General features: G+C 42.4%; 2 protein-coding genes across 10 annotated transcripts in view; one reads left to right on the top strand and one right to left on the bottom strand.

The window, feature by feature from the left end:
• The window catches only part of socs3a (suppressor of cytokine signaling 3a), a 165,388-nt gene that overhangs the window by 60,325 nt on the left and 89,365 nt on the right, over positions 1-15,698 (top strand). The gene's annotated exons all lie outside the window — the stretch shown is intronic.
• bahcc1a (BAH domain and coiled-coil containing 1a) overlaps positions 10,006-15,698 on the bottom strand; it is a 67,887-nt gene continuing 62,194 nt past the window's right edge. For 7 of the 9 annotated variants that reach the window (XM_079565462.1, XM_079565467.1, XM_079565463.1 and 4 more), the window contains exons 25-29: positions 14,747-14,857; positions 14,528-14,659; positions 12,961-14,144; positions 12,640-12,876; positions 10,006-11,730 (exon numbers count right to left, since the gene is read on the bottom strand). In XM_079565462.1, coding sequence (XP_079421588.1) covers positions 11,515-11,730; positions 12,640-12,876; positions 12,961-14,144; positions 14,528-14,659; positions 14,747-14,857 — 1,880 coding nt within the window. In that variant the 3' untranslated portion in view covers positions 10,006-11,514. The remainder of the gene's footprint in view (positions 11,731-12,639; positions 12,877-12,960; positions 14,145-14,527; positions 14,660-14,746; positions 14,858-15,698) is intronic. The other 2 variants (XR_013793346.1, XR_013793347.1) reach the window with 2 other exon arrangements.

Raw genomic sequence — 15,698 nt, 5'->3', positions numbered from 1 at the left:
TGCCAGTGTGGGCCAACATGACCAGCATGTTTTTGGAAGTCGGGGAAACCGTAGCACCCGGAGGAAACCTGGCTGGCTGCCTTTAGTGCTCCTCTGAAACGGGGCAGTGCCTCCTGGGTTTGTCCCTGTTTCAGAGCTCCTGCGCAGCTCCCTCCACTGCCTCTGCTCCACAACAGCCTTTCACCATCTTCTGGGAAGAGCTTAGCAGTTCATCTGTTTTATTCTCCAGTGAACGTCCATTAGCCAGAACAATAGAAGGCATGTGCGGCTTAGCTGTGAGTCATATGCCACTAATGATTAAATGAGGTAATCCTAAATCTCCTCACTCCCAACTTGTTCTTGTCCCTCGGACTGAATGAAAATTGTGTCATGTGAAAACTCCTCTACAACTGAGAACTTATATAAACGATTTACTTTATGCCAAATATTAAGCTGAGGTTGCCCCTTTTTTGAGCTGCCTACTGTATGTTGACGATCTGTTCATCATGGAGGACATTAAAGGGTCAAGAGCTGGACTCCTGCAGTCACCAAGTCTTCTCTCTTCCCAGTAAATCAATGCTCTTATCACCTATTAAAACTTCCCTGATGTGGCATGCATACATATCTGAACCTGTAGATAGACACTGACCACTACACACTTCCACAGGACACTGCAGGCCTCTAATCAGGAGCCTACACCATGATCCTGCGTTGAGCACATGGGGCGCTATGATAGAACAGCCCCGTCATTGAGGACCACTGCCCACGGCTCTGAAACCACACTGAAAAGCATTGGCATGTCTCACTTCAGATAGGCTACTTTTATATCTCATGGCGCCAGACTGTAAGATGTTATCAAACCAAGTCCACCCCGAATTCCTAGCCTGTAGCAGCTATGAATATGGCACTATCAATAGACAGAAATCCACAGTTTAGCGTTTGATGTTAGGCTAAGTCAGTGGCATTTTTTAGGTGTGGAGATTACAAGAAAGCAACGGACAGGCTTGGCCATAGTGAGAAACTGTGCATAAGTGAATGGCAGTAGAATAGGGATGTTATGAATCAACATTTAAATCAGGTCCAGGCGTAATATGGTGACAGCAACAGCTTATTGTTTTGAGTGGAGTTTTAACGTTTGAGGATTACAATGTGAACTGGTTTGTGTTAAATGGTTTGTGGCGGAAAGATCAATATAAAGAGGGAAAAAGGTGATTATTTTTGTTATTTTTGCTGTATCGCCCTGCCGTGCTGTAGAAGTTGGTTGGTTTTTTGGGGTTTTTTTCCGGAGCAGTCACTCAGGATGCCAGTCACCATGGAGACAAGTAGTGCAGAGAGCGGCCTGAGGTGAGGTCTCGGTGTGGCTCCGGCAGCTGAATTGGTCCATTTAGGTTTCATTTTCTTTCTTGTCCACATCTTTCTTGGTTTCTCTTTCTCCCCCACAGCTCAGCAGCAGGACCCTGGTCTGACTTTTCTATCTGCTGCTTTCACTGACTGCCGCATGTTGGTCTCCTGCTGACAGCGGCAGGCCCAGACGCAACGCAAAACACCAGGTGAAATTGGGTGTCTGTACATAGCCAGCGTCACCGTTGTACAGGAGGGATGCTGATTTGCCTCTGCTAAGGTCGCTATCATGTTTGTCAGATGATCTCATGGTGTGGCTTATACATGCTGTTCAGTTTTCTCTCTCAATATCTTTTCCCCTTGACTTCACCTCATTCTTGTAACTTCTTTCAGCCACTTTTCACATCATCTTCACTCTCTCATCTCGTCAAACAGGCCATATATAGATATTGTTCACTGCTCTTCATCTCAAGGTACTCTCAGTGCTTTGAGTTTATTTCAAAATTAGCACAACCAATCCCAATGGATTTGTTTGAAGAAAATGAGAGATGTCTCCAAAACGTCTGATCAAAGCCGGGCTTAGATGCCTAGAGGCTTCTACTCATGTTGATAAGTGCCAGTTATGGAGCTTATGACTCTGGTATCTAAGCAGAGTGTATATTTTTAAGCTTAGTATAAATGAGTAAAGCCATGCAGTAAAAGACATGGATGCTCCAGGCCTGACAGATGGGCACGCTGCATGTATCTAAAGGACCATAACTTACATACGCACTCTCATCATTATGCACAACTCTGCCCTGTCTCAATCTAACACTCAAGAACTATTTTATGAGAGGACTTTGTAACAGAAGACACTGTACATAACACAGTTTGATTTGATTCTTCACTGGGCTGCATCAAAAATTAAAGCAAAGCATCAAACAAAACAGTAAACAAGACAATGTAAAGTTCAGGCAAATTAACTATCCCGACAAACAAATAATGTCCAAATACAAATGCAAATAATGTCCATCTAAATGTCGGCAGCAGGTTGTGACGAGCCACGTCGGTGTCCCCCGTCCTTAGACTCTCCGACACGGACAGGCTATAGAGACCGAGGGCTGATGGGAGTCCCTTAGCAGACGGGCCAAGGCCGCAGAACGTCCAGTTCTTGTTTTAGCTTCAGTTCTTCTTGTCCAATCTCTCCGTTGCTCCATAAACATGGCTGAAGACTGTGATACCAACGAGCCAACATCTGAAACAGGCACTCCCAACACCTTCTAAAAAGTAATGAACATACTTCCGATAAAATAAATATTGTGTCATAATTAAGGGAAAGTATGCAGTAAGCTCAGTTTAGTTTGTGAGAGTTTCATTCAGCTGGATTTACAGTCACTAGTGACTCATGAGGCTTCCAGTCCTGATCAAATAAGAACATTTGAGTGTCTTCAAAAATGTTGACACAGTCAAATCTCAACCTCTATGTCAGGAGAGTTGAGATGTACACAAACAGGCGCCAAGTCACATTTAGCTTTTCAGGGGAAGTACAGTGAAGTCTGCACTGACCACTGCTGCAGCTATTGTACAGTGATAAATGCAGTGTCTCCTGTCCCCCTCGCCACAGAGCCTACAGTTCCACTGGGAGCTCAACGAGACTTGTGGCCTTTTCCATGTTTCCTGCCTCCTGACTCAGCAGCAGCTGTGCACAGCGGCAGGAAGAAGACCAAGCATAAAAATAATGCATTGGAGAGTTATGATGGACTGAGCAGTCCAATCCAAAACACTGTGATATACATGTGTATAGTAAAAGTACTGGTTTGTAAGCATGTATTAACTCAGTAATGCTTTGTAGTTACTGATAAATGTAGATACTAACTTGTGCCCTGTGCTCCCCTTGCCTGAAGAGGACAAGGTCTCGTCATGGTGCAGGCCTGTCACAGCGGTGTGGCAGCTCTGTGCGCTGTGTGTTAACACTAGTGTTCTCCTCATAATGGAACAGCTGTTTAGTGCAAGCTGCACCACGGAGCTGGAGCGCAGAGCAAATAGAGGAGAAGAGCAATGTAAACAGAGATGGGATGGTGAAAGCTGCTTCCCTGATACTGGGACTGGGGTAAACACCTCTGAGAACCCTGTGAGGGCTTGTCCACACAGGAATGCACACACAGCAGAACAACCAGGAAGTAGAGGATACAGACTGGGGTAGCGATACTGTGTCCCATCTTATACTCACATGCAAATTTTTACTTTCACTGAAAAGTGCACACATGTCTTAAAAAATATGGTGAAATAGTCAGAATAAGTTAGTTAGCAATAGACAGTTACTGTAGTACCAGTTGTCAGGATACTCTGTCAGCAAAGCTAATTGACTGTAGGGTAAAATTATTTGATTAGCCTTAAATACTTAAATCTTCTTCTGAGACACTGAACAGTGAAGAGGCACCAAGAGCCCCCACACCTGCAGCACGGAGGAGGCGTCACAAGAGGAAACAACAAAAGGGACCAACGAGGAGATGGTGATAGACTGTGGAGGGAGCTGTGCAGGAGGAAGAGGAAGGACGAGGTGGAGCTGACCAGTGCAGGACACCACACTCGGTGCACCGTTTCAGATGATCAGAGGAGACAGAGGGCAGCTACAGTTTCTCCATCCTCCAAGGTCATGCGGGTGGAGTGGCTGAAGGACAACGAGATCATCGACCCGGCCGAGGACAGGAACTTCTACATCACCGTGGACCACAACCTGATCATCAAGCAGGCGCGTCTGTCCGACACGGCCAACTACACCTGTGTGGCCAAGAACATCGTGGCCAAGCACAAGAGCTCCACCATCACATCATCGTCTACGGATTTCCCATCAACCAGTGCTCCTCCTGTGACCAAAACAGTGAAGATGGCGGCCGCGACACAACGATCTTTCACCAAAGAAAAAAAAGAGTGGTGCGCACTGAATGGGTGCTGCTGACAGATGCTCTCTCATCGAATGCAATTTCTCCATCTGTGAGATCAATAAAGTATCATCTATCTATCTATCTATCTATACCACTAGTAAACCAGAAGTAAAATGATATGAATCATTGCATTGTCATACCAAAAGCATACGTTTGTGTACGACATATGTGTGAAAGGCAACAGTAATCCTATGTAATGCTGTGAAAAGCTTTTAGCAAAACTGACACAGAATCTTTACAAGCCACTAATAATGAGCAACAGAGAGCGGGATTAGGGCTGGTGAGGCTGGATACGGGCCACAAGAAGTGGCACATGGCACAGACTGAGGCAGAAGTGTGGCACATCAAATCAAGTTGTTTTTGTACAGCAGAACACTGTAGAAACCAGCAACAGTTAAACAGACAAACAAATGTAATGTCCAAATGAACAGTCAGAAGGAAAACAGCAAATGGATTGTTGCCCTGGGGGTCTCCCGTCCTTAGGCCGTCCTTCTCGGCAAGGAAAAATTCAAAACACAGTGTGAGAAAAGAGAAACACAGAGAAGAACCACAGCGAAAGAGAGATCCATTCCCATGGATAGCTCAGGGCTAATGGGGAGTCATGCTGCAGATAGGGCTCAATACAGTGGAGCTTCATGTTTCTTATGGCTAAGATATTCTCATGTTAACGTGAGCAACTTTGAGAGTTGTGTTTCAAGATGACGAAGGAAGTCTATGCACAATGCGTTTGGTGCAGTCTTTGTTGATGGCCATTTTACTCATTCTGTGAAAGAAAAGTATTCAGCACACAGAGCACAGTTGCAGTGGCCTTTAGCCGAGGCAGAGGGGTCTGAATGATGTGTTTGTCTCCCAGTGCCTTGTTAAAAACCCAGAGCGCACCTCAGCCACACACACTCACTCACACCCCACTCACACACTGCTCACTGTCCCCCGCTCGACCTGCTCACAGTCAAAGGCCAGACAGGGTCAAGCGCAAGGCCAGACATTTATGATGTGTAGATATTTGTGCAGGAAAACATTCCTTGTGTTGACACGGAGCAACATGGGCTGATGCTGAGTGAGCGAAAGCAGACGGCTGTGTGTGTCCAATGACATGTAACAGTATCCAGGTTAAAGCCACACAAGTAAAGAGCACGGATTCAGACTGTGCTTTTTGTTAAATTGCTATCTGCTAAGAGTCTATATTTAGTTTTTTTTTTAAATATTCACAATTCTGCTGCTCGAATTAATATATTTTAACTCAGTATGTTATAAGGATAATAGGTCGATAAACTACAAAAATACTAAATAATTTGGAAAAGTAAGTAAGAATAATACACAACTACATTGGAACACTACTGAGAGCTTGTACAAACATGACATGATATTTTGGTGAATTTCTTTGTTAAACAGCTGTCAATGAAAGAAACATCATGTTGATTCTATTCAGTATTTTACAGAATATGTTGTATCCACTACGCTTGTGTGTGATTAGCTCCTTGGTGACCCCTGCTCTGTCAGACGCAGAGGTAATGAAGCAGATACTTCTGAAACACAAACAAAGGCATCACACCTGTGGAGCCCCACACAGTCCGGCGAGTGCCCCCCGCTCTCACCCTGGTGCCGGTCCTGCTCGGACACGGGGCAGTGGCCACAGTCAACAGAGCGGCTGCTGGTGGAAACAGCGGTGTTTGTGTGCACTGAAGCTCTGCTGGAGATGACTGATATGCCCATTAGCCGCAGTCTGGGCATTAACGTCACGGGCGGGGCAGGGTGCAGGGCACAGAGACCCCAGGGCCAACGGGCAAGGGCACTGACCCACATCGGGACGTCCTTCAGGCACACGCACTACAGTTGTTTTACTGAATTAGGCTAATGTTGTTTCTGATGAGCGTGAACAGTCAAACAGGCTGTGGGTTATGGGCCAGTGTTATCAAGTGAGACAAGATAACTACAAATAGGAATAATTATCTTTCCAGAAATTGAGTTTTTGATTATTCCTCCACTAGATGGTGCTATCCATTTCTATCAATTTTCACTCTTGCATTATTTGCATACATTTGCTTAATTTTGACAACGTTTCTCACTGACTGTGGCTTTATTCAAATGTTTCTATCCACTCATACTTACTATCAACATTATCTGAGCTATGAGGCTTTTTCCTATTTTAAATGCAATAAAAGCCTATTCATAAGGTAAATTAATCTATAATATACAACCAAAATATGGTAGAAGCAGGTGTAGCATATATTTTTTTTATTTTTTATATTATTATACAGAAAATCTTTCTCTTTTGACTAATCATAATCCAAAATAGAAATATACCAGTGTTTGGGTAGTTGGCTAGTGTATAACATTGGAGACCACATCAAGAAAAGGGTAATAAATAACCAAACACTTTTTTTTTTTTAATAATCTGAAATTCAATAGTTTAGAATGTGATGAGTCAGTTCTGTTTCTGTTAGTGCTTCGAGGTACTTTCCAAATAAATACGAGTGCACCACGAGATCACACAAATGAGGAACAAAGAAGAAAACTCACACCATTTTGCAATCTGATCAGCTGCTAGTCGGCTTGACCTCAGAACACAAGACACAGAAAAGCGCCTCATAAACTATTTTAAAGGCTCTGTACCTGAGGTCCACACTTATTTTATTATTTACTCCTAACGGGCATACAGAATCGGAATGCACCTCCTCACAAGCACAAGCTTTTGAGCAGAATGACCTGAGTAATATGTACAATAGTAGCCTCCACAAGCAGCGCTGGCTCCAGAACAAGCGTACTGAAATAGAGGTTCTCGTCATTGTAATTCATCATAATGCCTCTAAAACTGAAGCTGCAAACACAGGGCTCGTGCAGCTAAAATGTTCACAGCTAAAATGTCCCAGGGGACCTCTCTACTGTATGTGGACTTTGCATGTTCTCCCCGTTAGGTCTCCTCCAGGTACTCAGGTTTCCCCTACCACTAAAAACATGTACAATAGGCCAAAATGAATGAGCGTGTGTTTGAGAGTGCGAGTGGAGGACAGTGGATGTCGTGTTTACATGTGTCCCACTAACCCCCACATGAACCGAGCACTTTTTCTCCAGTTTGGCTTTACCCAAATCTGAAAGCTTCTTGAAAATAGTGTCAAAATAGCAACAAAAAATTAGACAAAAAGAGGATGAAAATGCAACAAAAAAGACAAAAAATATGGCAAAAATCCAACAAAAAAGCGGTGGGGAAAAATGTCAGAAAGTGATGACAAAATGGCAACAACGTGAGGAAAAAGATTCATTTAGATGAGTTTTGCAGGTGAGTTTTGTCTTAGCTTTCAAATGAGGCATTACAATGGCGTATAATCAGTGATCTTTTAGATTTGGGTAAAGCTGAACTGGAGACAATGCACTCGGTTAAGGGTTTAAGAGGTAAACATGCACGTTTTAACAACAAAGAAATACAACATCTTGGTAACGCTTTAGAATACAGCCCGCGAGTTCCAGTTATAAGTACGGGTAACAAGAAAGTTATTACACATGGAAGTACAGGTACTCTTACAACGTGTAACAAGGGGAACAATGTGTAACAAGGCAGTACAAAGTGTAACAAGGGGGAACAATGTGTAACAAGACAGTACAACATGCAAAAATGTGTCAAGGTGTAGTAAAGGTATTCATTTCACCTGATCTGCTTTTTTTTTCTCTGTTCACTCTTGTTTCTGCTGTTACATGCAATAGTGTCTCACTTCAATTTACAGCCCGTGCTCTCCTGTACCTACACATTAGTTACAGTATACATGCACATTGATAACGTGGTACTTTTCCTTGTTTCTGCTTGTTACAGGCGTTAACAGTTAACAGTGTCTCGCTACAAAAAATAAACAACAATCAATAAAAATGCCTGGAGTCACTTTCACAACAGTAATACTGTTATCCTGCAACATTAAAATTAATGCACAATTTATAGTACCACATTCCCTTTTGCCACAACTATGTGATAGCTCAGCACCATTAATTGCTCTTTGAATACATACATATAGTAGTAACATAGTTACACGTTGTACTACCTTGTTATACATTGCTCCCCCTTGTTACACATTGTACTACCTTGTTACAAATTGTTCCCCCTTGTAACACTTTGTACTAACTTGTTACAAATTGTTCCCCCTTGTAACACTTTGTACTACCTTGTTACAAATTGCTCTCCCTTGTAACACTTTGTACTACCTTGTTACAAATTGCTCTCCCTTGTTACACATTGTACTATCTTGTTACAAATTGCTCCCCCTTGTTACACATTGTACTATCTTGTTACAAATTGTTCCCCCTTGTAACACATCGTACTACCTTGTTACAAATTGTTCCCCCTTGTAACACATCATACTACCTTGTTACAAATTGTTCCCCCTTGTAACACTTTGTACTGCCTTGTTACACATTGTTCCCCTTGTTACACATTGTAAGAGTACCTGTACTTACATGTGTAATTACTTTCTTGTTACCCGTACTTACACCTGAAACTGTATAAAGCGTTACCAACATCTTAAATTAGGTTTACCTTCTTAGGTACCTTTACCTTCTACACCCCTGTTGAACCTGGCCTGCCCACCAGCCCGTTACAGTTTTTAGCATCGGTTCAAGTTGCTATTACTCTGCAGAAGCCATGCAGCGGTCTCTTTTCCACAAATGTATGTGAACACAACACAATGCAAGGTGACGAAATGGATTACAACCTACTAAAGGTATAAAAATGAGGTACAGTCGCTTTAACCCCATGATAGGAAACATTTGGATAATGACATGCAAATTAAAATGGCAGTAAAATGAACTCAGAGATCAAAGATGATAATTATCCAGTGTTGTTTTATTTTATTTTCACTATATGGTCCCTAAAAGACCATTTTTATTTAAGAAATGCACATGTGACGCCACGCCAAGAAAACCAATGTCACATTCTGATAAAGCGCTCTTGGCATGAACAAACAGCAACACTGACAATAAATTAAAAAAAATAATAATGATAAAATTGGCCAACAAAATCAACATTGATAAACCAAAAATACTCCAGGTTGCATATCAAACAATAAAACCAAAAACTACTTGGCACAAAAGAAATACATTTAGGTCATTTCCAGATTGAGTGAAGCTATAGTCTGTCCATTGCCCGATGGTGATTGTCCTTCACAGTAAGCGTTGTGTGTGCGCGTGTATTGTACAAATAGACACCGATGGATGAAACTAAACCTCTTTGTATCCCCCTGTCAGTACCAGGAACTTCAGTCAACACTTTGTCTGGTCTTTATGTTCAACTCTAAATGCGGCACATGTGAGAGAACCCATAGTTACAATAAAAAATGCTCAAGCATAACATTATTACCACCTGTACCACTGCGATGTAATATCCATTCCCACCTATGTATTCCTATGTTATAGTTTCAAATTGATAATAATAAAAATTATGTTTTATACTTTTTGGAATTTACCCCAGACCCAAATATTTATGAAAGTTCAAAAACAGACTGGGTCTGAAGTTGTTAAATTATTCAGTGCTTTTTATTTTATTTTATTTTTTTCAGCAGTACTAAGTAACTCATGCCCCTAGAGGCCATAAGCGCCACTGCAGGTGTCGTAGCATGTTGCATTCTTTTTTTTTACTCATTAATTGTCCGTAAAAGAATAGATAATGCGCTGATATCAAAGACAAAGGGAGAGAGGGATATTATGCATCCAATTACACAATGGAGATAATTTTTTTCACTCAAACTGTAAATACTGTTTAAGTGGCACTAGCTCTCAGTTAGTTTTGCCCGTTAGCCTGTTAGCTTCTTCTTCATGATTCTATTAGTGTGTATTGGTGGCACCTACCCGTAGGCAGCAAAGTTACAATTGTGGTTTTCTAGACAGAGATACCAAGGGAGATGAAAGCCCCCCCAATCATCCCATTAACACTTGTATTACCCCCAGAGGGACTATGGAAAGGATTTATTAAGGTAAACAAGTTACTTAGTACTGCTTTAACACCAGCAGTAAAGAAAGTTATTTTTTTAATTTATTTTTTATCAAACTGCTACAATAACTAAAAGAGGTTTGTAAACTTTCTGAACCCACTGTATTCTGACAATCCCAGCCTGGCCTTTGTTCCCCCTATGGACCGGTTTTGATTGACCAATTCAGGATTCTGATAGATATGCCTGCACCCAATTTCTACTGCTTTGACAAACACGAATTTGCCGTTTCCTCATCAAGTTCCGTCACTTCACCTGATTGTGGTGATAATGTTATGCTCGATCCATGTGTTTGAGCAAAAAACAATACTCTTTAGGTTAGCAGTGATAGCTCTGATTGGATTTAAAACTGGTGCTTTTGTTCATTTAAATAACTTAAAAATAAAGACGATAATATAAAAAGACACTTTGGTATTTTTAGATCACAATGTGCTGTAGAATGCATTCACTACAATTCCATCATAAAAGGACCCAGTTGATTTGACGTGATCATAGCGATGCCTGGACACAAAACTCTCATAATTCATATTAAATCAATTCTGACCCGTGATCGCAGTCCACTGGGATCTGCTTGCGTAACAATGACAAAAGAAAAAATGCATAAATAAAATAAAAAGACTTTCAAAGATAAGTAACAGAACGTCTATAAAAAGCCACTTAATGTTTTTCTTTTTTTTTTTTCTCGTCTTTTTTTTTTTCAACAGGAAAACTCTCTCTCCTTGAAAGTGAGTCCGGACCTGTTCTGCACTAAATCCTTCGGTCTAAGTCTGTGCTGGCCGTCTCAGCAGGGCGAACGCAGTGCAACACCTCCCAAATCGACTTCCCAAAGCAAACCACAAAACGCAACGTAGAGTCTACACCAATAGAAAAATAAATCAAACATGGAAAGTTACATCTTATATATGTACAATAGACTCATATATAAAATAGCATTTCTCTGTACATATGGACAACGAGACAGCGTTTCAATTACTTAACTGTACAATGCCGACCTGAACACTGAAGACAGGCAAGAGGTACTGACGTGTATGGCTTGGTTGGGAAAGTATTTACAATTTTTTTTTTTTTTACATGGGTCCCTGGAATGCTTTCTTCTGGTCATTCCGTGCCTTAAATATTGGTCCCAGGATACTTCACCGTGTAAGTCATTAGGAGTCCAGTTATAAATCTAAATAAAGTGTGTGGAAATAGTCACCACAACAGTCTCCAGTGTCAAACTTGGATCTCTTTGGTTTCGACTTTCCCGGTGTTTGAAAATCAAAACGTAAAGAGTTGCCCATCCTTGTTTCAGTAGTGAGGCGTGTTCAGCACAGGATAGGGACTCCTTCAGCAGTGACGATCTGGCCGGAGGTGGGGTCGTAGGTCCCGGCCAGGTAGAAGAGGTCAGAGGGCGCGGGGCAGCTGGGCGTCTGGACGTTGTGGGTTAGACGCTCGTACTCCTCCCTGCTCACTACCTGGCACTTGTGGGAGATTGTCTGGACGTCGTTCTCATCCTCGTGGCAGGACTGGTACAGGGCATGCTATACAGATGAGGGGGGGAAAAAAAGCAAAAGTTAGGGTAGTGTTTCTCAAACTGTGGTGCTAGAGGTCTGCAGGCTGCCTCATGTGGTACTACTCAGACTATGTTTGATTTAGAGGCAATTTTCTCTTGTAGGCTTTGCACTTGTTTAGATCTACTTAAAGCTGCACTGCACATTCCCTCCCGTTTTGATTCACAAAAAATGTAGCTGCTGCTGTCCCAAATCCTTTCTAGCTCTCACAATACCTCCTGCGCATCACTGTTTTTCATGTGGATTCATTATATGCATGTTTCAGGTGCGTGTACAGCTTTGTCAGAGATACAGAGACATAGAAATACATTGCGCTATTTAACACTTTAACTCCCACCTTCGCAATTGTTATAAATGTGAAATAACTTAATACTAAAAGTGCATGCAGAGTGTTGGATTTATGATATAGGCCAGTCGTTGTAAAAATTGTGCCTTAAAAAAAGTGCCTTACGTGCCTTTTAGACCTGGTTTAGTCCAAGTGCACACCTGGTGTAGCTAGACCTGTTTTAGATCTGTTATTACTCTGGTAGTACCTTGGACCACTGTATGCCTTGGCTTGTGACCTTCTCTGTCTATAGCACGTTGTATCAGCAATACAGATGAAACTAAACACTGATGTATATATTACTGATACATTCATAATGATGAAATAACATTGACTCTATCGTTTCTGTCATTTTCAACTTGACTTCGTATTTTCTTTTCATATTTACATTATAATGAAGCAGCATTTCTTTACAAATGATTAAATGACCCACAATATTTTAGCATTTTAGATTCACTTGAAAGAAGGAATTGGTGGAAAATAAATAATAATACATCAACAAACAAACAAATAATAAAATCACCCTCCGTTTTATACACCAGCCACTTACTCACCTTGCCATTTTGCAGCCTCTTGCCAAGCTTGGTCTCTTCGGGATGGTAGAACCACTTCACCTTGACTACCATGCTGCAGGTCCAGGACTCCCAGAAGCTCTCGATGCGACCTACATAGGGGAGGTTGGGACGTCCGGCTGAGAGGAACACAGCACAATCTCCCACTCTTACTGTCTCTCTGCCTCGCACAATGGCCTTATAGAAAAGCTTCCTGGCTTTGCCCTTAAGACCTCTCCTCTGTGGAAAACCAAACACTTTGACTAATCTTTCTATCTATCAAATGACATGCACTGTTTCTAAGCTAATCTGTTGCTCACTCACCTGTGTTGGGCTTCCTGACCACCTCCACATCTGCCGCCCCGCGAGAAAATTGGACGTCTTGGGCCTTGGAATGAATGAGCTCTCGCTTGTTAGCATCCTCGGTTTCTTCACAATGTCTTTTTTAGTCAAAGAGCTTGTGTAGTCCTTTCTCTTGAGTGACTTGCTGTTCGGATCCCTCGCGCCCCTGCTTGCATCAGAAGTCACGACAGGTTTAGCTGCAAATGGGTGGGACCTGGAGGAAGTGGAGGGTTCGTTGGTTTGCATCAGTATTTGGTTGGACGACAGGCAACTCTGTAGCATCAAGGCAGAGCTGTCTTCTTCCTCTGAGCTGTAGGAGGAGTCATTGTCTGAGGAGGAGATACTAGAGCTGGATAGGGATCCCGACGAAGAGGAGCTAGAAGAACCGGAGGAAGAGGAAGACACAGAAAGTCGGGACAGGAAACGCCCCCCCGCCCTGACACCTCGAGCCAACATGGTCGCCCTCCTCTGTTCGTCTTCCTCCTCGTAGTCGGAGTACGAACTGTGGCATTCCCGGTGAGAACTGAATCCCATGTCACCATAATTTCGAAGACCAAGAGATGGAGATGGCTTCCTCTGGGCTGAGGTCCCTTTCAGGAGGAGTTCGGCCTTGCTGCTGCCTCCTTTCTTATTGTCTTTGACCAGCAGGACAGGATGGGAGTAGGCTTCAGTTCTTGGCAGACCAACACTTGAGGACGCACCACGCAACAAAAGAGCCTTACTGTTCTTCGTTTTAGGTGATGTAACTCCTTCATGGTCTAACTTAACCAAGAACTCATGTCCAGACTTCCTACTCTGGGACATAAGCTCATCTGACTTGCGTTTCTGACCGTAGGGCCCTTCCTTGCGTCCCATAGAGAGGCCCGTCTCTGTCCGGGAGTGCGGAGTGCAGAAAGATGAGTAGCCGTTTGCGATGCTGCTGAAGGAGTCCACCTCAAAGGAACTGCTGCTGAACAGGCCTTTGGATGGAGCTGAGCACAGAGGCTGCTTTGGAGCAGAGGAGAACAGGTTATCCTCCCTTCCACGAGCTTTCCTCTGCGTCCCAAACGGATTGTCACACATCCTCTTCCTGCTGGATGTCCCGGACCAACCAAGAAACATGGAGTTTTTAGACTCAGCCTGTTGTTGGAGCTGCATTTGCTTTTTACCAGAACCCTTTGGTCTTCCTAAAACAATGACAAAGAAAAATAGTTTTTAGTTGCAAGTAGAGGTGCACAATTAGGCACAATTGAATTGAAATGACACATTTGTGAGTTTTTATGCAATTAGCAGGGGGAAAAAAATGAATTACCATGTATGAAACCTTTTAATTCCGTAGTTTAGATCTCTAATACATGTTTTGTAATGCATGTTATTTTTATATTAATGTAGCAGTTTGCATTTAGGTGTTCAAGTGCTGATGTTTTTTAAGATTTGAAAAATGTGCATTGTGAAGTTCATCGCTAATTGCAATACTTTTAACACTTACAATACTTGTTTAAAATTACAATCATGCATTTTTCTCATCCTGCGGCCCTAATAGTAACTAAGCATTGTTGTGTCTGCCAACCTGGCCTTCTTTTGTTGACTGTCTGGTTGTTCAGCTTATCAGAGGGTCTCTCACTGATGGGAGCCTGCTCCAGATTGGAACTCCTTTTGGCAGCTGTCACATTTGGAAGAAGGGCTGGGGGTGCGTCTCCATCTGACATGCAAGACAAATATACAGTATTTCAATATGGCAGGAGGTGACAGTAAGGCCTTTGTCTCGTTTTTGAAATAACACACTCACATTGGATCTGATACCCAGGTGGCAGAAGCCGGATGTTTGGGAGAGAAATCTTTCCCCTGTCTCCATCATCGAATTCCACCATGACCCCTGGTTTTGCCTCATCGGAGCCACCTTTAAATGACATCAACTATGAATTCAAATGTGTGTCCTGACACAAAAATATTGGAATAAAGAACAGTATTGACGTCCATAACCCTAAAGCAGGATCACAGTAAGCCCTTTTTAGATATACCTAACCATATAATAATAAACAGGCTTTTTTTTTACAATTTAAACAATAAACAGTTTTATCTTTTTGTTACTGTTCCTAGCACAATATTTTTAGTAACGCTTTATTTTACAGTACCGTGATACACTGTACTTGAAACTGCCCTAAGCAATGTCTTTTTGAATTTATTTCGTCAGTAGGTGGAGTAGTGAACCCTGCTCTGCTCCACCACAACCCTCCTCCCCTCACCTGGCTTTCCACCGTCGCCCACGCCCCTCACTCCCCTCCACACCATAGACCACACGCTGCTCTCATTGCATTTAATGAGATATGGAAATCTCATTAATCCAGTGCGAAACACACATTTACAGAGAAATATATAAGGTAAGTTGCAAGCGAGGTGAGGGAAGTGCGGTGCCGGTCTCTTTCTGCAGGACAAAGTTCCCTGCTGTTTGCGAGTGTGGCGAATCTAGCGATGCAATGTGGGAATGCAACAATGCTGTCTGGCAAAACGGGGTAGCTTAGAGTTAGGGTCATATATCTAATTAAGTTGCCTCCAAACTAATGCATAATATCCCATCATTTATGTAACCCATAGGTACAAGTTATTACACATTGTTACATAGCACACACTACATTACTAAATTTGGCAGGTACAATGTATCAAGGGTAGTGCAAAATAAAGTGTTACCATATTTTCTTTTTGGGAGCTCAATGAATAAGCGCTGCACTCTAAGGTCAAAA

This window comes from Gobius niger (genome assembly GCF_951799975.1).
Source record: "Gobius niger genome assembly, chromosome: 10".
Taxonomy (NCBI): Eukaryota; Metazoa; Chordata; class Actinopteri; order Gobiiformes; family Gobiidae; genus Gobius; species Gobius niger.
This window is presented reverse-complemented; position numbering and strand designations above follow the sequence as displayed.